The sequence below is a fragment of the Hippocampus comes genome, unplaced genomic scaffold, assembly GCF_001891065.2.
Source record: "Hippocampus comes isolate QL1 unplaced genomic scaffold, H_comes_QL1_v1.1 scaffold7, whole genome shotgun sequence".
NCBI lineage: Eukaryota > Metazoa > Chordata > Actinopteri > Syngnathiformes > Syngnathidae > Hippocampus > Hippocampus comes.
Window position 1 is genome coordinate 8,375,507 of NW_017842060.1, and position 24,385 is coordinate 8,399,891.

General features: G+C 43.9%; 2 protein-coding genes across 2 annotated transcripts in view; both read right to left on the reverse strand.

The window, feature by feature from the left end:
• Positions 1–1,884: 1,884 nt before the first annotated feature.
• Positions 1,885–11,152, reverse strand: atg4da (autophagy related 4D, cysteine peptidase a). The gene is made up of 11 exons (XM_019862381.1): positions 10,821–11,152; positions 9,288–9,558; positions 9,085–9,168; positions 7,590–7,763; positions 6,691–7,042; positions 6,550–6,614; positions 6,305–6,456; positions 5,109–5,187; positions 4,429–4,505; positions 4,082–4,201; positions 1,885–2,717 (listed from the first exon to the last, which is right to left on the reverse strand). The coding sequence occupies exons 2-11, from the start codon at positions 9,502–9,504 to the stop codon at positions 2,538–2,540; spliced, it is 1,500 nt and encodes a 499-aa protein (XP_019717940.1). The 5' UTR covers positions 9,505–9,558; positions 10,821–11,152; the 3' UTR covers positions 1,885–2,537.
• A 3,646-nt stretch (positions 11,153–14,798) lies between these two features.
• The window catches only part of LOC109511418 (microtubule-associated serine/threonine-protein kinase 1-like), a 19,053-nt gene continuing 9,466 nt past the window's right edge, over positions 14,799–24,385 (reverse strand). Inside the window, exons 11-20 of the mRNA XM_019862504.1 lie at positions 24,162–24,284; positions 23,968–24,077; positions 21,218–21,384; positions 19,716–19,960; positions 19,392–19,646; positions 18,909–19,141; positions 18,350–18,472; positions 18,035–18,171; positions 17,712–17,899; positions 14,799–16,999 (exon numbers count right to left, since the gene is read on the reverse strand). Coding sequence (XP_019718063.1) covers positions 15,357–16,999; positions 17,712–17,899; positions 18,035–18,171; positions 18,350–18,472; positions 18,909–19,141; positions 19,392–19,646; positions 19,716–19,960; positions 21,218–21,384; positions 23,968–24,077; positions 24,162–24,284 — 3,224 coding nt within the window. The 3' untranslated portion in view covers positions 14,799–15,356. The remainder of the gene's footprint in view (positions 17,000–17,711; positions 17,900–18,034; positions 18,172–18,349; positions 18,473–18,908; positions 19,142–19,391; positions 19,647–19,715; positions 19,961–21,217; positions 21,385–23,967; positions 24,078–24,161; positions 24,285–24,385) is intronic.

The window sequence follows — 24,385 nt, forward strand, 5'->3', positions numbered from 1 at the left end:
ATGTGTACATTTTATGTTTAGGCATTTAATCGGGTCAATACCAACTGAAATCGACAATGATAGGGAAAGACATGATGCTGCAATGAAAGGTCCACTGTACATTCTGTCCAAACGCCTTAATGAATTGCTGCGCCAAATCACCCCTGGTGCGTATTAACAGTTGCGGCTGCACCGTCTATCCACAGATGCACTTGAACTGACAACATAAAACACGCGCTGACGCGGGTGGATTATTTCAAGAAGAGTCTGTGAGGCCGCGCTGCATGTTAAACAAAAATGGAGGGGGGGTTGGGGGGCAATGGCGGACTGTGCAAGTCCGACTGATCTACCTGCACGAACACAACTGGCAACCCGTGATGGATTTCTGCGTGGAATTTGGTGGGGATGACATTTTGACGCATCAACGTGACACGCAGTAAACGAATCCACTCACCGTGTTCGCAGTCTAGAGATGATGATTTTGTTTCACCGACGTGGCTCGAGCGCCACCCCCCGCCACAGTTCGCCTCCACTTCCACGGCCTCGCCTCCTCCTCCTGCTCCGGTACCGCCGCCGCAGATCCGATGACCGAATGTCTAGTCACCGCTGCAAACAAAGTGCGCATGCGTCGACAGTCACGGCGCCGCTCGGAAGCAAGCACAATGAATATCGCACAGGTAGACCTCCGCGCCAACGTAAGCCGCTACCAACGACGCGCAATGGAGTTTCACGGCGGCACAAGAATACGTCGTCACTGCCCTGCTATTGTCCTTTTTGTCGAATATTTGTGCGCTGGAATATTTAAAATAAAATATTATATAATAATATAAATAAAAATATTTGTTTTTATAAAATAAATATTTCATGTAATAACGTCTCAAGTCAACTCAAGTCAAGCAAAACATTTCCCTTGCAATATGCTCTGTCCCCCGAATAGTCAAAACACAGTTTTCTGATTAATATTATATATTTGTGGAATACGAATTGAGCAGAAAAATCCGTTTTTTGACTGCCATGACATCCATTACAGGGGGGCTGCCATTTTGCCCTTTACTGCCACCTGCTGTCGACTAAAATTGACGTCACAATACCTACGGGCTCAGCGTGCAAACGTCACGTGACCAAAACCAGAAAATAGGTGCTCCATGTTTAAAGTACAGTAATACTGTATACATTTAGTACTCCATATGTATCCTTATACCGATAACTACGTATTACTGTATATGTTAATAAAATTATACTGTAAGTGCAAAAAGACTTCCCAAACAACCTGTATTTTGGAAGCTGTTTCTCTACCACATAATGGGAAGTCTAACATGATGCAGGAATCAATTTTATCACAGCTGTGTAAAATATCAATTGCGAGATCCAATACAAGACTTCAAATACTGCTCAATTCATGAATGTTTATTACTGCGGTTTCAGTGGTGTAGAACTGCACTGCATATGGGTACGTTATTTAACTGCATAAATCAAAAGGTGCAAATTAAAATAGAGCATTATTCACAAAGGCATTTTTCTTCTGGGCAACTGAAGAAAATGATGTGGCCAATCAGTGTATACTAATGGCAGTAGGAAAACATCATACACAACATTTAAAGTAAATGTAACCATGCACTCAATAAAATGCAGATTAAAAAAAACTACATATACACACACACACACACACACACACACGTTATATATAAAAGACAAAAAAAAAATCACTTTACATCTGAAATTGACAGAACTTCAATACACAATCTTCTGTTTGGTCTGCTTTTTCATGTATCATCTTATCATTGCCTTCAATTTCAGTTTTAATGAAATGTTCTTACACAAAACTACCAACTTATCTGAGTATTTTTTTTGAAAGGTCATTGTTGAACGATGTGAAGCAGCATAAAGAGGTAGCAGACAGATGAAGTGATTTCAGTGTTTTGTTTAATGAGGACAACAACTATCAGTAGCAGTGCAACCCTTCAGTAGAAATAAACTTTACATACGAGCAAAGATGAGGTGAGATGATCATGATCAGTCCCCATAAAAAGTGACACTAGTACAACTGCTGAGGAAGGAAACCCAGAATGTGAAATGGAATCGGGCGTTCTATCATCAGCAATGCCATCACGGAAAACCCTTGCGTGAAATAAAGAGCGGCAGATGAAGAATGCGATCATGAATGCGCTATTGTGATTCGCGACATGAATGTACGTACAGCAGTTCAAGACGTCTTACCTTCAGTGTGACATGGTGATACGTTCTTTTATGCTCAAACTAATCATGCACACTCACACACTCGTACGCCTGATAAATATTCAAAGAATTACAAATAGAAAGGAAACACACACAAACGCACCAAGGGAAAACAGCACAGCCTCTCCCTGACCAAGGAAATGTGACATTTAGACTTGGGGGGCCTGTCAGGTTACTTTTATCTGTGACTTCTCATCCAGAGTGCCTGTCATGAAGGACAAATGGATCCATGTTAGCTTATAAAACTCATGCCGGGAAGTAGTTTCTGTTTCTATGGTCTAGGTCAGGCTGCACCAGTCAAATAGACCGACTGCCTCCTGGTCTCACAGGAAGACAAACTCGTCACTGTTTTGTCTGTGATTAACCCGGGTGGGATTGCCAGGGGGCAGGATATGTGGCGCCGGGCTCGTGTGGTTACTGCTGTGCGCCTCCAGTCCATAATCGTGACTCTGGCCCTCCACGAAGGTGAATATCGGGTACTTCTCCGTGGATGACGACAGGGCCTGCGAGAAAAAACAAACATCCGGTTGAGCATGATCACAAATTTGGTGGTCGTATGTGTTCAAGTCGCGGGGACAAAGGTTACGTGCGGGGTTGAACATTGGCGGGGTGTTTTCATATCTTTGCACTAGATGGTGGAGAGATTGCCAAAGCTGATCTTAGAGCAGGACATCACAAATAGTATGGGGACAATTCGGCTGGAATATGAAAGCGTTGCCACTGGCACAATAGAACATTCAATAAAATTAAGACAAAGATGATGACGACATGCTAAAGTTAAGTTAATGATTAATTTTGAAGAGACAGTAACTGGAAGATTGCTGTTGTGACTCCTGGCTTCATGATGTTGTGTTGTCATTGGAAACTATCTCCACAAATAAGGGATTACAGTCTTTTGTTGAATTATTACAACGTGTGCACTGTCTGCTTTAAATAGCTTAAGTATTTTCTCAAATAGTGTCCTCCAGGATGTTTGAGTAAATAAACTAAAACACACACATTTTCTCCCTTCAGGGAAAAAAAAAAAACCATCAAGTCACACCACTGAAACATGCACGCACGTGTTCCAAAGATGTCCTAGCGTTGTGAAAATGACTTTGGAGGAAATACTGTTGCGGTTTGCAGTCTGAAGAACCCACTTTTATCCGAAACGCGATGTCGGGCAAGACATGATTGTTTCCGTTTACTCTTTTATTTGAGAGGGGCAAAGCAGTCAAACGTAATTCCAAGCAAGCACCCGATGCATGTAAAGTTTGTAGCTGGTGCTAATTGTAATCTTCAACTCCAGTCTATAATGCTTAGTGAGCAGTGAAAATAATGTTACTGTGGAGCTGAAAAAGACCATTAGATCAGATGGGGACGCTTCGATTGCTTGGAGATACTTGGACACCTCGAGCAATTTGAAAGGTTGTGCTATGTCATTTAAAGTAAGTCACTTCACGTTACTTTTGTCAGACAGTGATTACACTTGGAAGAGTGGAATACTGTCATTGTGATGTTGAAACCCAACACACCACATGTGTTGGTCCTCTCTATTATGTAAATTGTACTTCGACTACCCAGTTCATCTGAACTGGGTAGTCAAAGTCCACCTGCAAATTTGCAGGCTTCAGACAAGATTTACTGCCCGAGGTGCTTTCTGTTGAAAATAAATGTTGCTGTGCCATACCTTTAATGACCTAAATCTGTGAAGCCACAACAGCTGTGTGACTGAACCGGCAGACACGGCAACCTACCACTTAGGCAAATTCTATCTGGCAGGCGAATAAACGCCAACTGTCCCAATATGGCTGAAAGGCGGCGAGAAAGGGGCATTCGATTGGGTCTGTTCCGGAGTTGCATGGCATCTAGAGACTATTAAACTTACCAAAGTGACAGCAGAACACAAAGACTCAAAGTCTTTCTTGTTCCTGGCGTAAAAGCCGATGGTGCAGCTGGGATCCATTCGAGTGAAGGGCATCTTTTTGGGAGAACTACAGTGGAAGGACTAAATGAAGAAATGGTAGCGGGGGAGGGGCGGGGGGAGAAAAGATCAACCGCAGTCCATAATTAAACATGTTATCTGTTTTGGTCACACCCTTTCACAAGTGTGAAAGTCAAATTGGTCTCAGTCTGATCAGATCAGAAGAGGGGAAATGCAAATCTAGACGGACTGAAACAAGTGATACGGACACACAAACCATACGGTGGCGTCAGAGGCTGCGCGAAACTGACCTCGAGTGGAAAGTTGACTTGAGTGACGTCCACAACAGGTTGGCAGTAGTGAGGGTCCAAATATAGCAGCTGCTCATCTGGCCAACGGCAAGGGAAGACACAGGTAATCGCCGTGGAGAGTGGGAACATCTCAAGAATAGTTTATAGAGTAGAACTTGATGGATAGATCTCATTCCACGCGGTTTTCCTCATCATTCCTCCTAACTAAAATAGCTAAATGTGTGTATTTCCTGTCTCAAATGGTGTGTTGTCTAAAATGGAGGGGCGATCGTCTGCTATTGCACTTTTCCTCACCCCCAGAGAGTATGACAGTGAAACACAAGCTCAGAACTTTCTGACAAACTCTTAAATGCCTTCTTTTTACAACCTTCAACGCTGGAAAGTAATTACACAGAGGTTTGTAAGCCAAGTTATCATGTCGGTAAAAGCAGTTAAATAGCAACAGTAGCTTGGCTAATGAACCTGCAGAAGTTTCCCCGATGGCATTTTAGTCGTGATCATCCCGCTGCAAACAGAGTGCGTTGTTTCGCAAATGTTTAACTTGACTACACTTTCGGATGACTAAACCTCAACAAGCAAGTTTGGCATGAAGACAAAAAACAGAAGGCACGTGTGCGCTCTGACATATTCTGGAAAATTAACAGAAAAGCAAAACGGCACTCGGGGAAGCTGTGTCTCACCTTGGAAGCCAACAAAGTAGAGCGAGTGCTTTGGTTTGCCTCCGATGATTCCAATACAACATTCCAGCTTAAGGATGTTCTGGAAATGAAAAACAAACGCTTTGAATGTGAACTTATTCAATGACTACCACCGTAACAGGGTGACACAAAGAATCCCACCTTGACACATTCAATGTAAGATGGGTTGAGGGCCTCCCCGCCCAGGCGGACAGGCACCAGAATGATGACTGACTTCCAGGCGTGGCTGTCTGATTCTGGGGGGGTTTGGCTGAGTGGCGGGTCACACAGACGTGCTACGTCCTCCTTGTACACTAAAATAGAACCCACACTTGATCAGGAAAAGACTGCATAACATTTGTTAACGGGAGATTGAACGAGCAGACGTTGAGATGTAAAAGTGTTACCTGTACAATCCTGAGCGACATACACGGCCAGGTTGGGAAGAACACTAGTATGAGCTACGGCTTTCCTACAAATCAAGTCACATTTGAATCCAACGTCAAATGCAAAGCTCGGTAGCATTTCATTAAGCAGCTGAGCCTTACCGCAGTATGTGTGCCACGATGGACGGGCCGTACCAGTCCCCGGCCTTCTTTCCAGAACTCTTCCCTATTGCCACTAGCTGGTGCACCCCAAAAGGTGTTGGCGGTTGATCTCCGAACCAGGTGAGCAATTTTTGGTGGACGGGCTCGGCTTGTCGATTCTGAGGACATTCAAACCTTTTCTTCTCGCTACGATTCGGCGTCAAATCCCTTGGCGGCGTCTTCTCAGGGGTGCCGGACCCTCGGGGAGAGCCGAAAGAGGGGATGGGCCCCCCACCGACACGCACCGGTGAGCGTATTCGCAACGCTTCAAAGTCCACGTCTGTTAACTGCTGAGCATCTGGCCAAGTCCAATCTATACAACACAAATAAAGCTGGTCCTAGCAACAAACCGAATACAGTCTTTAATCTTTAACTTTGAAGAGCAAATGTATACTCGTTGGTCAGAAATATTTGGTACACCAATACATCCAATGAGATTCAATAATTTGCCTATAAAAAGATAGGAAAGCTCAGTTGTGATAAACACGGTCAGAGATGTATTCATTTCACATTGCTGTGATTGTAGTTTGAAGGTTGAACTTTTTTTTTTGGGGGGGGGGGGCATAATTCCAAATGTTTTTTTTGTTGTTGTTTTTTTTTTCACACAATCACCTTGACACATTCAATGTAAGATGGGTTGAGGGCCTCCCCGCCCAGGCGGACAGGCACCAGAATGATGACTGACTTCCAGGCGTGGCTGTCTGATTCTGGGGGGGTTTGGCTGAGTGGCGGGTCACACAGACGTGCTACGTCCTCCTTGTACACTAAAATAGAACCCACACTTGATCAGGAAAAGACTGCATAACATTTGTTAACGGGAGATTGAACGAGCAGACGTTGAGATGTAAAAGTGTTACCTGTACAATCCTGAGCGACATACACGGCCAGGTTGGGAAGAACACTAGTATGAGCTACGGCTTTCCTACAAATCAAGTCACATTTGAATCCAACGTCAAATGCAAAGCTCGGTAGCATTTCATTAAGCAGCTGAGCCTTACCGCAGTATGTGTGCCACGATGGACGGGCCGTACCAGTCCCCGGCCTTCTTTCCAGAACTCTTCCCTATTGCCACTAGCTGGTGCACCCCAAAAGGTGTTGGCGGTTGATCTCCGAACCAGGTGAGCAATTTTTGGTGGACGGGCTCGGCTTGTCGATTCTGAGGACATTCAAACCTTTTCTTCTCGCTACGATTCGGCGTCAAATCGCTTGGCGGCGTCTTCTCAGGGGTGCCGGACCCTCGTGGAGAGCCGAAAGAGGGGATGGGCACCCCACCGACACGCACCGGTGAGCGTATTCGCAACGCTTCAAAGTCCACGTCTGTTAACTGCTGAGCATCTGGCCAAGTCCAATCTATACAACACAAATAAAGCTGGTCCTAGCAACAAACCGAATACAGTCTTTAATCTTTAACTTTGAAGAGCAAATGTATACTCGTTGGTCAGAAATTTTTGGTACACCAATACATCCAATGAGATTCAATAATTTGCCTATAAAAAGATAGGAAAGCTCAGTTGTGATAAACACGGTCAGAGATGTATTCATTTCACATTGCTGTGATTGTAGTTTGAAGGTTGAACTTTTTTTTTTGGGGGGGGGGGACATAATTCCAAATGTTTTTTTTGTTGTTGTTTTTTTTTTAACACAATCATGACACTGCTCATCACCCACACCTCCAGTGAAGCATGCTTGTGGCAGCATCATGCTTTGGTGCTATTTTTCTTCAGATAAGACACCCTACACTCAAAGCCATAATAATAACTGTCAGTGTCAATCAAATCTGAGCATTCGAAAATTTGGCGGCGGAATATTTGATTGAGCTTTTGGATTCGACCTCATGATGTGGTAGCAAGTGTCCCGAGTGTTGTGGCCGGTGATCTAAATAGACTGGGAGCCAAACCTCGAGGCATCAGATGGACCAGCAGGCCCTGAGCGAGCAGCATCTGACCACTGCGCAGCATGCAGCCCCAGCCACAGTCAGTGGTCCAGCTGGAGCCCTCCAACTGGGGGAACTCCCTTCTGTAGGTCAGCCACAGCCTGGACACAAAAGCCAGACGGAAGCGCTCCACTTGGTCTGAAACACACGGGGGGGGGAGGAGGAAGAAGAGGCTGTGTGAGTGTGTACACTGTCCCCATGTGACACGTTTGTGGCGATGTGATGTTTATCATGTCAGCAGAAGCATGTTTTGCCATCTGTAGAATGCCTTTGATCTGATGAGATGCTCAGACGTTTCAGTCACGTTTCTTTTGAAATGACAGAACATTTCAGGCAAGAATGCCGAGATAGGCTTATTAGCGAGTGATTCTGTTTTTATGTTTGACTTATTTGAGCAGTGCAATGATTAATTGATCAATCAAAAACTCATCAATGATGAAATGAATCCATTACTTTTGATAATCGATTCATCGTTAAGAGACCTTGCTCAACTGAAATATCACCTTAAATGTGTCATTGCGGTTTGGAGAATTGCTTCAAACATTTTCTGTGAATAAAAGGGATGGCCTGATCCATTTTTTTTCTTCAAAATGTACTTGTGAGGCTTCGCAGAGTGAATCTTTAGTATCGACAAAAAAAAAAAACAACAAAAAAAAAAAGATGCAATTGGATCAGGACAATGACTGAAAATTAAGTTTAATTGTTGTTTTTGTTTTACTATTTACATAACATATTGGTGAGCGAATGTCAACAAAAGCGTGTTTCACGGTGGCAACACAAAAACCCTGGGACGGGTGATTTCTTTGACAGTATTGCCTTTGTGAAAAATGCATGTGTAAAACAACATCCTGGAAAAGATATTTGGTCTGCATGCCTCCACTTTTCTTACACCAAGCTATTTCTGATGTTCTTTCGTTTGTACTTTTCCATGATGTCAGGCCACGTGACTAACTCTCAAGTGTTTACCCCCCAATGACTAACAATAGTGTTTCCTGACATGTTTCTCTTTCGTTGCCCTTAAATCCCAGTGGGTGTGCCATTTTAATACTTCTTTTTTGTTAAGTAAAAGGTATGAAAAGGCCAATACAATTAGGCGTTGAATGACTGATAACACAGAAAGGACGCTTAGTCAGTATCGCGTTGACCTCACAGTTCTGAGGTTTTGAGTTTCAATCTGGATGGCTGCCTTTCAGTGTGAAATTTGAATGTTCTCCACGTGCTTCTGTGGGTAGTCTTCTGAGTCCTACGGCTTCCTCTTAAATTGAGGTAACTATAAATTGGCCATTGGTATGAATGTGGACGACTGCTTTTATAAACGTGCACTCTCTTGCTCAAAGTCGGCTGGGATATCGACCTTGAATGTATCATTCTGTGGTTTGTACGTTTCACTTGTTACTCTGCGGACCTGAACAGGATAAGCCATGTGGAAAACTGGATAGATGGATAATTGATGGGTTACCTTCGCTGTTGAGCAAATAGGAGTGTCCCAGGACAGTGACTGGTGAGATCTTATTGAAAGAGGTCTTTGATTTCACAGTCCAGCCTACACAGAAACAACAAAGTTAGCCTCAACACAACAGATCAGTAACTTCACGACTCATCATCGAGGATGTCCCATAGACACATAAATTATGTTCATAGGAGAACAAATTTTCAACAAACCATATTTGACGTTGTTCCACGCTGACATTAATTTGGCTTTGAGTTTATCCATCTCCTCAGGCTCTCCACCTGCTTCTTTGCTGGGATCTGGACTCTGGGGTGGTCTGAGTCCGAAGCTGCCTTTCTGCGCCGGGGCTTGTGGCCTCCGGCCATCCACCAGCTCGCTGTGCATCACCCCGCCCGTGTACTGCACCGCGTTGGGGGAAACAGAATTCATGGCCCGCAGCGGTCAGAGCTGGACTCTGGAGTGCCTCATTGCAACACAGAACAACTAGGGAGGGAGCAGAAGACGAAGAGGGTGAGAGGAAGTGTTAACTATTGACTCTTTGTACTCAAGATTCATAAGCCTAGAGGCTTTTGAATGAGAAGCAACATTGTTTAAAGTAACATCCGGAGGAAAATTACTTGAAACACAAGATGTAAAATGTACAAAAAAACAAAAATCCCCTCAATAAAACCTGACAGCATTGCAACTACAGTACAGAAAAGTCTACACACCCCTGTTCAAATGTTGTTGCGATTAAAATCGAAAACAAACAAAAAAAAAAAAGAATAACAGGATCAATAATTTTAAATTGTTTCACCAATAATGTGAACTATAAACTATGCAACTCAAATGAAAAAAGAGAATACTTTTCTGGAAGGAAAATTAAAATAGACAACCAAGACGATGTGGTTGCACAAGTATGCACACCCTCTAACCAATGGAGATGTGGCTGTGAATGACTCGTTCAAATATAAAACACTTGGGAAAATTAGGGCATGTTGCTACAACTTTTTTTGAATATTAAAAAAACTAAAAACAAAAACATTTCAACAAAAGCTACAACGCTACGTGTGTCCGTAATACTTCTATTTTATTCTCATTTTCGCGCATTCATAATAATGAATACAGTTTTGAGTAGGCCAGCTGGAATTTGCATGACAACATATATGAGCAGCAGCAGATAGGTGAGTTTTGCTTCAATAATCTGTTAATTACAAATTAGTAATGAATGACTTCATACTAGGTACAAGAGTACAACTGAGATGCAGGGTTTTTTTTATTCCACACTTATGCACACTTACTATTGTTGGCCGCACTATTATTGTCACTTCCAGGAAAAAGTATGAATGGGTGCAACATCAACAGTTTCAGTGCAAACTCAAGTCATTTGTCTACGACCACAACATTGCACAACAATGGGGACTCACAATAAATAGCTTTGACTTCCCCAACAAAAAACATCAAATCGATGAGAGTAACTATTTGAAGGAACCACGAGACTGTCATTTGACTGAAGACAACTGTTTCCCACTAAAGTGGAGATACACATCTTTGAACTATTTCACAGCAAACATGGCTATACAATTTGACGAAATGTTTAACGATCTGGGGCCACATATTAACAGGGACATAATCCCGCCAAGTAATTCAGTCATCGGGTCATACCTATTTAAGCATTTACACAATGAACATGAATGCATTAACTTAACATAACATACATATGGGTACAGCATTGCTAGCTGGCTTGAACTTAGCTCTGTACATACCCGTTATACTGCTCCATCAGTCGTACGTAGGCTCATTTTGCTGATTCCCTTTTTTGCTCAGTGACTCTTTCAGTTGTTTAATTCGCTGTATTATTAGCTGGCTGAGGCTTCCTGATATTAGCATTAGCATAGCCGGCGGCAGCAAGCTCGCGGTCAAACCAGCCTCACCGTGAACTTTCAACATAAAAAAATCAGCTTATATCATGTTACGAGTTTGTCTATTGAAAACAAATTAGTCGATGCATAGTTCGACAGAGAACCGCCGATACAAGGGGAAGATGTTCTTCCTCGAGAAAAAGCACTTCCTGATGGTTTTCCTCAACGCAATGCAATTGGTTGACGGAGACTCCATGCACGGTGATTGGGGGAATGTCATACTCGTCTCCTTATTGGCCCCGACGAGTGAGACGGAAGTGAAGTTTCAAATATGCGTGGTAAGGTTGGTTGGGGTAGCATGGCCTGTTCATTTTGTTTTCTGTTTATTGAGAATTGTATTATGACTTGTTCGACACACGGAAGTGAAGTTTCAAATATGCGTGGAAAGGTTGGTTGGGGTAGCATGGTGCTACTGTATAGAAAAAAGGATGGATAAAGAGGGGTAGAATGGTGCTACTGTATAGAAAAAAGGATGGATAAAGAAAACAGGCTGCATTATAATATATATATATATATATGTCAATAAACAATTCCAAATAATTAAATGTTGAGTCTGTAGTTCATGTTTTGTACACTTTAGTGTGTGTGTGTGTGTGTGTGTCAATAAACAATTCCAAATAATTAAATGTTGAGTAAAAAATAAACTTTACTTAACACATTTAGAGTCTTACATTAGAAAAATAAAGTCATAGTAATACTGTACGGTATTATGCAAAGTTTGAACATGTCAATCAGGGATATCTTCACAGAGGAAGCCTGCATAACACCAGTGATACTGTTGCTACACTTTGAGAATCGCTGTATTAATTACATTATTAATTAATTATTTGGGTGAAATGTAAAATGTTTTAATGCCGTATTCACTGTCCATAAATTCGATTAAATTTTCACATAATAGGATGGAACAAAAAATTCGACCTTTTGGTGATCAGTCAATGTGGAATGAATGATCAAGAAATGAATATGTGCTGTATGTTGCACATACAGCACATTTGACAATAAAGTTGTACTTGATACTTGAATGTATGATCTAAAACTATCAGCGCAAACGGCTATGCATAACAACAGCAACAACAACAAAAACAAATTTGGGAACAACTCTCCACATTTTATTCCACTCACTGCACTTCAGGTGTTTATCACAAACAAAAATTAAAATCAAGATACAAATAAATAAATTATCAGCTGTGAACAGATACTAAAAGTGGAATGTTTTCAGTGAATCATTAAACTCAAGAAATGTAATTTTGCCTCAGTGTAACGCACATACAAATGTTTTTCCCCCCCAAATAAAGTGCATTCGTAAAACTCTGCAGCCTCAAATGTGTCACACTAGTGTAAACTCCACTGTTCTAAAAGGCCTGAAAATGGTGACTACAGCAGTAAAATATTACAATTACTTTTCTTCATAAACTTAACAAGGGACCTAAAATAATGTCAATACATAAGAGAACCCCATCTGGATCCGTACAGTATTTTCAAGAGAAATCTTTGCGAATAACCCCAAGGAAAATGGCCACTTCAGTGCAGAAAACTTAATTAAAAAACAATTGTGTTTTAGTTTAATACTGCTAACACTTGGTCATTTGACACATATAAATGCATATTCAGTAAACCAGGCTGCGTCTGTTCTACACCACATAAAGGTCCGTTTTGTTTTAGTCGCAGTTTGTGATTGCACATTTCAGTCAATCAAGCTGGAACCACTGGAGGTCAGTACAGTACCATTAAACAACAAACTGCATGAACTCCTTGTTGCACTGCATTTTTTTAAACCAGTGGGAATACAAATTGAAGTACTGTACACCATGGTATGTGGATCACAAAATTAATCATTGGCTCAAAATCAATTAATGCCTTATAAAAGACAAAATCTTTTGTTCATGACCCAGTGATGTGACCGTCATGTGCCCTCCACATTTTGGTTTTCTACATGAATGAAACTTCCTTTTAACAGACTGACTACATCTGTAGTCGTTTGGAAGATCGAATATAATTTTTTAAAAGTCAAACAAGGGACCGTCTGGTCTATTATAACGTGTTTGCACGTTTTAAAATGAAACTAAAATGTAACCGATTTAAGCAGTTCAGTGGTAATAAACAATGCACGACAAAACTGAAGTGAGATCATTTTCGTCCGACATCATACAGAGTTTTGCATAATGTAAACTGGCTAGCTACTGTTATGATTTACATGGAGATGAATGCGATCATTGTTCTGATTGACATTAAACACTAAAAAGCAACATGTAACCATCTTATTTTGGCTACCTTACACCACGATATCTTTTATTATATATAACCCTATCTCATATTTAGCCCACCCTTTGTTATTCATTGAGACATTTTTGCAAATGCCTGTTTTCCACCTGTTTGGGCTCAAATCAACACATTTGTTGTTGTCGCAGGTGTTCATGTCCTATGTATGTTTATTTTTGTATTAAGGAAGGGCACACAAATACCAAGTCAGGGGGAAAGGAGAGGGGGACATTCAGAAATTTGGCACTGGCCATCTGTTCAGAACCGGACAAGTCATTGTTTATCATACCATCCACAGTCAGGTTTTCATGAAATAAAATGCACACATATCCAGAAGGTTGCTCAACACACTAATAATACAAGCAGGATCACGTTAAAGTTAAAAGCTACGTTTTGCTGGGCTTTATTTACTAGATGCCATTTCTCACGGTCAACTTCTATCTCATGCAATGATTTGTATTTGCTTGCCAACAGCGAGTCAGAGCAAGTGTCACCGACAGCCATATACTATAATTGATGGCCCATTCATTCAAATCATATTTAAAAGGAAAAATCATGAAAAAAAATCTCTCATTCTGTCACAATTTTAAACGATCTTTTTTGACTTGTATTATGAATGTATTGAGCAAGGTTCAAGATAAGTGAACATTTTATTTCATGAAACCATGTCTGTGGATGGTATGATAAACAATGACTTCTCAGTTAAGTTACTTACTATTGAGTGAAAGAAATGGTTTTGATTTGACACTGATCGCAAGAATCGAATGCTTTTAAAGATCAATTGTGAGTTAGTTCTGTATGTATGGAGTTAATATAAATGAACTATCGTAGACTATCAAGAGATCTGAGGATACAGAATCCACCCGGGAATGGCAGGAAAGTTACAGGCATCTGAAATTACCCCTGGAAGTGGGGTGGCTTGGCCACCACGTAGCTCTGCCACTGACTGTACCATGTTTAAGCACAACACTAATCCAACATACAGTTGAACAATCGAGAATTTAGATGTCCCCATGCTTGAGTGTGGTACAGATTGCCTACTGCGAGCGCGACCTCTAACACAAGCACAAGCGGTTCATTTTTATTCAGCAGGAACAACAAAGTTAATATGATGGGTGCCCTATTGTTTTATTTCTGTTTGTCATTGCTGAATCGAGTGTGTTGAGCGCTGTTTGCACTCCTCGGCTCTCTTTCAGGCAAACATATTTCAGAGAGCACGGGGTTATGGATTAAAATGCACCAATATCAGCTGATGACACGGCTGCCTCCTATGGCAATGCCTGTGTATGTGCATGTGCGTGAAGGCTTCAATCATAGGGGAGGGAGAAGGGCTGCGGTGGCCCTCCTGTGAGGAGGAGATAAGCGCTGAGCCTCAGCCGTCAGCACCACAACCACCAATAACAGACCCTCTCTCTCTCTCTCTCGCTCTCTCTCACTCACTCACTCACTCACTCACTCACTCACTCACTCACTCACTCACTCACTCACTCACTCACTCACTCACTCACTCACTCACTCACTCACTCACTCACACACTCACTCACTCACTCACTCACTCACTCACTCACTCACTCACTCACTCACTCACTCACTCACTCACACACACACACACACACACACACTGAAGCGTGAGACTTGACACCCGCTGACAGCGCCATCCGCTGGGCCAAAATAAACAGCCGCATGCAGAATAAACGAGCCTCGTCATCTCTCGCATGTTGTTTGATGCAAACATTCCAGAGTGACTGTGCCACAATTTACAACAAAACAGAGCCACTAAATTTGGTCTTCACAGTTTTGATGACTAAAGCACTTTGCGACCTTCTGATACCTACTTTTACATGTACAGTACATACCATAGGAACATGCATCCACATGGACTCACACATAAAGACATCTGATAAAGTGTTCCACAATACGTGAAGAATCTTCTTATTAAAATAATCCAAAGATAATGCACCTTTATAGTGGATTTTTCTCATCCCGGTGGAAGGTAATGATTGGAATCAATAAATAAGATTTGATAAGCTCTAAAATTGGAATGTACAACGTTCTAAGTGCTTGACTTGTGTTGCATTGTTCATCCAATGAAGGCATTATAGTTTGTGGTTTCAGTTCCGCTTAGGGATCACATTTTGGTTGGGCTGCCTTCTCTAGGGATGAGCTTGCAGGGCTTTGCGTCACCACGGCCACAAGGCCCCGACTACCTCCTGCCGTGTCAGATCTTCCAGCTGTGGCCGCCTGCTTGTCGTCTGCCGCCTTGGTCTGCTGCTCTTTGCTCCTGGAACCCTCCTGGGAGCCCAGCTTGATTGGGCCCAGCACGTTCTTGGCCACGGTAGTCAGCTGGCTGACGAAGCTCGTCTTGTCGCCGGGGGAGACGGGCCGTGACTTGCACAGCGACGGTCCGCAGAGGGAAGGGGTCACCGCGGTCGGGGAGGGGGAAGGAGAAGGAGAATGCTCCTCCAGAACCTCCAGGCGACATTTGTCCTCCCAGTCCAGGGTTCCACGATAGCAGTTGACAGGCCCCAGACCCTGTCTGACTTTACCCAGACTCAATTGCGCCCCGTGCGGTGGGACCACAGGGGCAAGGATCCGAGCAGGCAGTTTGGGGCTCTTGGAGCTCAGGTCTGAAGTTCTTGAGTCACTGCTCTCAGCTTTTCTCAAGCTGTCCCCCATACCTGAGGGTTTAAACGCTTTCCGCAAAGCCAGTGGACTACCGATAAGTGTAGCGTTAATGACTTTGTCAGGAGTAGCGGCAGAGTTCTTCCGTAAACAAGGACCATTATTAGTGTCTCCCTCCTGCTTTGGTTCTCTTCCACTTCCCCCAAGGTGCTCTTGAGGTGATTTACAACCTTTGGCTGCTTTGAGGTCCAGTTGCTTCGGAGTTGGGCGCTGGGTGATCTTCTCTGACCTCTTGTGCCCATCTAGACTTTCCACTGTTTTGGTCGAATTGCTTGTAGCTGTAGTCGTGGTTTCTCCACTTGGTCTTGAACTCAAGGGCTCTGCATGATGCCTTCTCGTCAAGGATGTTTGGAGCGCTGCTGCTTCAACCCGGCTCAATCGCTCCAGGACCGACTCGCTTCCGACCTCCCGTTCTCGCTCCCTTCCCCTTTCCTTCTCTTCCCTCTCTCTGCCAGCCAGCAGCGTCTCCCTGCTGAGCGGCGACTCTTGCCTGCCTAATCTCCTCACAGGCTTCAGCACACGAGTCTCCGAGCCCGTGGAAGACGAGGAGCACGGCAGGGGTGGAGGATGAGGTGGCAAGCTCTCACCATCTGTCTCCAGCAGACTCTGGAGGCCAAGTTCACACAGGAAGGCATCCTTGCGGTACTCAGAATGTTGCACTTCAAGGCTGTGCTTCCTCAATGGACCCCCGAGTCCTCCTGTCGCACTGGACTGGGTCAAAGGCGAGCCGAGCTTCTCTGCAGACTGTACGCGTTTCAGAAGGGGCGAGCGTGGGGGCTCTGCGCTCTTTGGCCTGGGACGGACCACTGGGGGTGATGAGTGGAGCTTGACAGGGAAGGACTGAGTGGTGTTGGAACTTCCCACAGTGTGGCCCGGTAAGGGAGGAGGGGAGGACTGGGTGGGAGACGGGGTGTGGGCCAGTGGGGAGAGGGGGATGTTGCCGGCAGACTTGCAACGGGCAGAGCGGTACTGTCGGTGGAGTTTGGGGGAGAGGCCGTGGAGGGAACTGGGCCGCATGTGCTGGGAAGGCGCCGGGGAGTTTGGAGTGCTAGAGGCTGGAGAGCTGCTTTGAGATGAAGCGCCTATTAAGAGAAAAATAACCAGGATGCATAAAAAGTCCAGATACAGTACATACCCATTAGGGTTATAATGAAAAACTGTGAATGGGAAAATTGGCTTGATTTAATCAAATCGAATTGTTACACTTTAAAAAAAAATAGGGCTGTCAAAATTAGTTTTGGAGTTCAATTTGGAGAAATCCCAAATAATTTGTGCACTTTGCAAAGCCAAATTCAAACCATTTTCGTTGTAAGTCTTTGGCGTATCGTTCAGCAGTTCAACAATCAAATTCATGGATCAAAGAACAGTCTTTGAATCGAAATCTACTTTCTATTTGATGATTTGACATTAATTTCAAGATCTTACCCAAACAAATATCTCTTGCAAGCTTTTTAGAAAATTGCAGTTGAAAATGCGATTAATCGTCATTAATTCTGAAAAATTATGATTAATTCGGAAAAGTTTTGATCGCATGATAGCACTAAAATAGATATATAACCAGCCATGCGTGTTTTTGGAATGTGGGTGGAACCCGGAGTACCCGGGGAAAACCCACGCATGCACGGGGAAGAACAGGCAAACTCCACACAGGAAGGCAGGAGCCGGAATCGAACCTTGCACTTCTGCACTGTGAGGCAGACATGCTAACCGGTCGCCAACCGTGCTGTGCGCAAATAGGTAAATTTGCAAATGGCGAACTGCGTATCGGGGTTCATTGTTATTCTAATAACCTACCCAGGTACGATGGCTCAGCTGAGGAACGGTACCCCTGAGTTGGGGACCGGGCAGAGAGGCTGTGAGTCGGCGAGCCGGGAAGACTCTCGCTAGAGGACAGCGAGCGGTTCAAAGAGGATAAACTGCGGCTGGTGTGGAGGAGATTGGACTGCTTGGTGATCTTGCGGAACAGCGAGCTTCGCTTTTTACTGTGCCATGTAAAGAGAGAACAGAAATACATACCGTTGATTAAATTAACCATGGGGAAAAAGAAAATATGTGGGATCAAAACAACCCACGTGTGTCAAAATACTAGAAGACAGCAATGATGTGGCTGCACGTACCTGTCCTGGCCGTCCTTGCCCATGGTCCTCTTGTGCCTCCGGGCCATCTTACACTTATAACTGGCCTTGCGGGCAGGACCCACTTTAATGGAAGTGTTCTCGAACGGTGTGGTCGTTACCGTCACCTTGTTGCCGCTCTATGTGGGTGAGAGCCAATAAATGATTAAGGCACTTTATGCGTAACCCCCCACCCCCGAGATGTGAAATTAATCAAACACGACCAAAAGCTATTGAATTTGAGTCATTAAAATTCCACGCACTATAAACACCGGCACGTTCAGCAAATATAAGCAACATAATACGATGCAAACCTACCTTGAGGATAAGCTCAACCACCTCAGTGTGGACCAGACCGTGGACCGGCTCACCGTTCACATGAGTGATGAGGTCACCTGCACACAGACCGGCTTCTTGGGCCGGACCACCTTCCTCCACATGCTGACAACACAAATGAGACTCACCAATTGCTCAAATACTCAAATTATATTCGCAATTTTCCCCAAATTTCCCCAGTGTGGGACAAATAAAGGTTATCTTATCTTATCTTAAAGACATCTTTGTGATGATCAGTAATGACCTGCTTTCACAGGATTAGATGAAATAAAACAAGGGTGTGCAAATTTATGTGCTCAAAGACCAAGATTGTTAAAACAGACAGGTGTCACTCATAGATGCCGTTCAAAAAAATGGTGTATGCAAAACATGTTCTTTACCCATCCCTGATTTAAATATATGATGTTGTGTTTTGCATTGGTGAATATTAATGACATAAATAAAACACGAACAACAGATGAATATCTTTGGACTAGGCAGGAAGTTGGTGCTCTACTGAGACAAGATTGATTGATGTCAGCATTGACCACACGCTTCTTACCCAGACGATATGATGCACGCTGTAGATATCGCTGTCTCCAATGTAAACCCGAATGGCCCGAAGGGTGAAGCCGTATTTCTTTCCCGAGCGATGGATGGTGATGGGCGAGCGCAGCACGTTGACAGTGGGGAAAAAGTCTCGACTGGGTGAAGAGTCGCGAGATGAGGGATTGGACGAGAAGGAGTGGGGGGACATGGGGCTGGCCAACGGAGAGAAGCCACCGTGCTGCTCCACTGGAAGAGGCAGAGTTAGCAATAGCCGGTTAATTCTCTGCCTCCTGCCATCAACTGGAAGAGCATTTTATTCTTCTGCTTATCACGACATGTTGCTGGCATTAGTAGACAAACAAAGATACGTGATTTGTAGAAAAGAAATGATTGTAAGAATAATTAAGTGAAACCGGATCGTTTTTCCTTGCACACCTGTCGTTGGGTGCAAGACAAATAAATGCCAACATCACTTCCCTTTTCCCATCACCCTTACCAGATGGTATGATGACAGACAGCGCAGTGGCCGAGGCGGATTTGATGACCTTGTTTCCAGCTCTGGAGTTGCGTTTCTCTCCATCTCCAGACAAATGCGGGTGGCGCGCCCTCCGGAGGACCAGGTCATTGGTGGCCCGGGCCCCCAGAGGGTCATACAGAGGCATCATCACATCGCGACCGACTGTAGCGGGAGCTGGACCCAATGTGTTAATGCTCACAACACCGGGAGTCTCTCCTTGCTTGGGCGACTTGTCTGTAAAGAATCATATTGAAAGTCCTGGTAAATGTGGTTACAGTAGGTAAGACTCATTCTTGCACCCACCTGCTCCGTTGATCTCTTTTAAACTGTTCCTCGGCTCCCCGTGGTGTGTTGACGGAACGCCGGTCCCATCCAGGGAGGTTCCCCGAACCCTGATGGGGGTTGGCTTGGAAACAAAGTCCGGTTCGCCCTCAATGGGGGAGGCAAAGCGATGCGTGTCCATCAGTGCAGAGAACCGTCGCCGCGCACCCAAAGGAGGACTTGCGTCGCCCTCCATGTACAGCGACTCAGAGCAGGAAAGGCGCTTCCTGAAAACAGAGCAGACGGTCAAAGCATTTCGCTTCATTTGTGAATATCTCTTTTGAACAAATGTACTCCTAAATCCTACACATTCATATTTTCCCCAAAAATGATTTCGTTTTTCTGAAGTGAGAGATGATTTTTAGCTCAGATCAAATACTAAAAATGAATTGGTGTCTTTTGATTGTTGACAGTTTTCAAAAATTCTACAATACAGAATTTTACGATGGAGTATTAAAGACACGTTGAAAAGAAGACAAAAATGGAGCTATCGTGAGCCTTACGGTTTCACGACTTTAAAGGAAGAAATACTGTTGAACGAGGTCGAGCGTTCTCCATGTTAAAATGGTACCGCCACGCAATCAAAAAGATCCTGCTTTCAAACCAAATACTGAATGTGACTGGTGGTCATTGAATCGTCATATCATTGTTAAGATTACAATCATTCCTGCCCCTGCTAATCTTTCAGATGAAATGTGTGTTTAAAAAAAAAAAAAAAACAACATTTTCCAATATAAGTTAAAAAAGATTCATAACTGGAGAGATGAACCTGATACATGGCATGTAAAAAAGAAAATCCAATATGTAAGGTAATAAATAAACCATCTTATCAATGTGCTCAATCTTGGTTGAATTCAGAATGCATGAATGATTCGTTGAATTTGAATGGAGCTCGCGGATTTTTGCTTTAAGGGCTAAAATAGAGTGATGGGATCTAATTGCAAACTCGTTCTGTTGCATATGCACTCTTATCTCTCAGGGATAAAACCAGCAGGTAGCCGCAACGTGACAAGCAGAGATATAGTGGCACTGCGGAATTATGTTTAATCACTCCCGGGATCAGCTTGCATTTTTCATCTCGCCGGGCTAAAAATGGAAACCCTGCGGTGGTGAGAAGTCTCATCGATTTTCAATTCCACACCAATGTGACAGAAGAGGGGCAAAGGAGCCACATCTGCCGATTATCAAGTCCGACCGAAGCACTTGTAGTTCTTTGCATAAAATCAACCCGCAATCATTCTTTTCAAGAAGTCTATCGCTTGTGGATTTTTAGCGTGACAAGCAGACAGATTTAGGTTAATCGACACAACCCAGAAAAGAAATGACCACTTCAGTGACATATTGCGAGCTTCTCTCGCTTTGTTTGTGAACTCACGCATGACTTTATCAAAAGCACGTGTCAAGTTGAATTTCAGTGAGGCTGAAAGTGGCCACGCAGTCAGGCAATGTTGACGAATATCCAGAGCTTTCGCCGCACTGCTTACATTTCGGGAGACCCAGTCCTCCAACTCTTGTCCCGCATGCTGAAGCTTCCCAGGCTCTCTCTCTTAGTCACCTTGTCCTCCCTTGAGCCTCCCTTGTGCTCCCGACGGGATACGGAAGTGGAAGCTTTCTGCTCCAGTTGAGAGAGATGCTCCATGCTGCTGTACACCTTTAAGAGACATCGCGGCAACAATAAGGACACATGGCCGACACCTGTTTGAATTATTATGTAATGTCCGTGTTATTGGAAGGCCAGTGGTCGGGACAGATTAAAACACAGGAGGCTGTCTTTGGGCTTTGGGAAATTTCAATCAGACATAATGAATCTGTACGTTTTAACCATTTCTGATAAAATGGCCGCCAACTACAATGTATAATACAGTATGAACATTTAGAGATCTAAAACAATGAACATGTAATGGAGTATAAACATGTAGATGAGAAATACGTGTATAAGAAGAAAAAAATATTTTATAAGGCATGAAACAAACAACTGTAGTGCTTCATCACTGAAAACATTCAGTCAGCAAATGTTACCCGCCATAGGCAACTGCCAGTGCGGCCGACGTCTGGGAGACTCCCTTTCGAAAGCGAGAGGCAATTTCAGACTTTGCAGACAGCGAGATTCGCTTCCGTTTACCAGACATGTTTTCAGGCCATGTGCTCAGGACCGCGCCATGCCTCCGTGAGTTATGGCAGGAAGGACAACAACGTACAGAGGCGATCGTACAGAGGCGATCGGGACTGTTGCTAAGCAACGGAGGGGAATCCCGCGCTGTACATTTGGTTCATAAGCAAGATCGCGGCGGCAGTTAGCTTCCCACGGTTCGTTGCAACGAAGACCTTTTCACTATTTTGTGGGAAAAATCTGGTCGTTAGAATAAAGTTTACATTGGAAAGGTGTTCTTTGTCAGCAAAATCGGCAAATGCATTTAGTGAAATTGGGACTTTGTAAATATGAATGCTATCGGAGTGAAAACGTAAACGGGGTACGTTGCAACGAGGTTGGACTGTACTTGGTCATCTACAATGTAAAGCCTTTCCATGATCACATGATTTTGTCTATAATATTCAAAATAAAACGGAGGCCAAAAGTGAACAGACTACAACAGCACCATGAAACAAATATAAATAGATATTACTGTTGTCAAGCATACTATGAACAGCTTCGTGCTGTCAAATCACATTGAAGGTGGCAAAATTGTCACCTCAAGACTAATAAAGCCAGTGCTCTACAAGCAACCAAACATTCGCACATCTTATTACCTGCCAAAGAAATGTGTGCGGGGGAGGACAACAAGAGGAAGAGCTGAATCAAGAGAAACTGGAAGGGACTTCATCGGTTCACCATGGTAACAAGGAACAGCTGAGGACTCGGCAGCAAAGTGATGTTGACAGCCAGAATATATTTGTGGCACGTTTCATCAACATATTTGGAAGGGTGCTCACTTTTTCAGTTGGCCCATCTGGGGTGCTATTAAGTCAACTGCAGTACCAAGTTGTTTTATTGCAACACACATTTAATCATCCGATAGGGTGGCATTAGTTTGGTCTCTCTCTCTCTCTCTCTCTCTCTCTCTCTCTCTCTCTCTCTCTCTCACACACACACACACACACACACACACACACACACACACACACACACACACACACACACACACACACACACACACACAAAATACAAGTTGCTGTGGTGCAACCCTTGCTCAAGAAACCTGACCTTGATTGAGATGTACTGTCAAATTTTAGGCCCATTTCCAAGCTGCCTTTTATTTAAAAAATTCTTGAAAAAGTGGTGCACATGCAGTTGAAATCTTTCTTGGATGAACATAACGTTTTGGACCACAGAGTCATCCCTGTTACGAGTTTTGGATTACATCTTCCTGGCAAATGACACTGGAGAGTATCTGTGTCTGGTTTTATTGGATTTAACTGCAGCATTTGATACAGTGCATCAGCATTCTGTTGGCTCATTTGCAGCACCTGGTGGGCATTGGCGGTAGCCCCCTTGAGTGTTTTAGGTACTATTTGGCTGACTTGGTTGCTCTGAGTCGCAAACTGCCCCGCTGTCATGTGGTGTTCCACAGGGTTCAATTCTGGGGCCTCTGCTGTTCTTTCTGTATGTGCTCCCTTTGGGTTCTATCTTAAGGAAACATGATAGTTCCTTCCACTGTTATACGATGACTCTCAGAAGTCGCTTTTTCATTGAGGCAACTTTTATCCCGTCTCGAGGAAATCAAGACCTGCCTGGCACTGAATTTTCTGAATTTCAATAAAAAGAAGACTGAAGTGATGGTGTTTGGTCCCAGTGGCCCTTGTATATCACATCCTGTGGACTTGGGCTCCCTGGCTCCTTATCTTAAGCCAACAGTTTCAAACCTGGGCCTTAAACTGGACAGTGATTTTAAGTTGGGCCGGCAAATTGGTGCTGCTTCTTTCTTCAATGAAAGTCTTATGCAAGAGGTTAAGTGTGAGAGATCGATATAATGAATGACAGCGGGAAAAATCAGATGCAGTACTAAACAATGAGGGTCTTTAGGTTCAGAGGAACTCAAGCATGGGCGATAATGTCTAGAAAAACACTTCAAGCCCAGTCAGACCTCATTTGTGTTTCTGTTCTCATTTAATCAGAGGGCTGAGCGAGTGTGACAAAAGTAGAGGTAGCCCAGCTGGAAGGAGGACTGTAATAAAAAAATGACAGTGTGAAAAAGCTCAGAGAGATAAATGGGAGAGGTTGACAGCAGATTCTGACCTTGCTGAATCGAGGGGAGCAGGAGGAAAATTGTCTGATCTCCACCGGCTCGTCATCATTGGTGTCATCCCCGTCGTACGTGTTGATGTGATGGTAACGATCCGAGCGTGCTGGCAAAGGTAGTAAAAAATAGATGAGGCGTCACTTGAGCGTGTGACAGAATCACCGCACGTCCTAATAGAGATGTAGCGTACCATCAAAGTAGCTGGTGTCCTCCTCCGACTCCAGGTGTGGGACGAACTCGGCTTTCTGTCGCAGCAAACTGTTCCAGTCGAGCTCCGTGAAGAACGGGTGCTCCTTCACTTCAAACGCTCCACCTAGCGCACGCGCGTGCGCACACGCGCACACGCACACACGCGCACACACACACACACACGCACGCGCACACACACACACACACACACACACACACACACAC

What these genes read in the sequence shown, in the direction of transcription:
- atg4da (XM_019862381.1), bottom strand. Translation starts at nt 9,504, where the DNA reads ATGAATTCTGTTTCCCCCAACGCGGTGCAGTACACGGGCGGGGTGATG. An exon ending in ATCGTGGCACACATACTGCG is followed by an intron (nt 6,615 to 6,690) that starts GTAAGGCTCAGC and finishes CTTGATTTGTAG; the next exon opens with GAAAGCCGTAGCTCATACTA. An exon ending in TGTCGCTCAGGATTGTACAG is followed by an intron (nt 6,457 to 6,549) that starts GTAACACTTTTA and finishes GTTCTATTTTAG; the next exon opens with TGTACAAGGAGGACGTAGCA.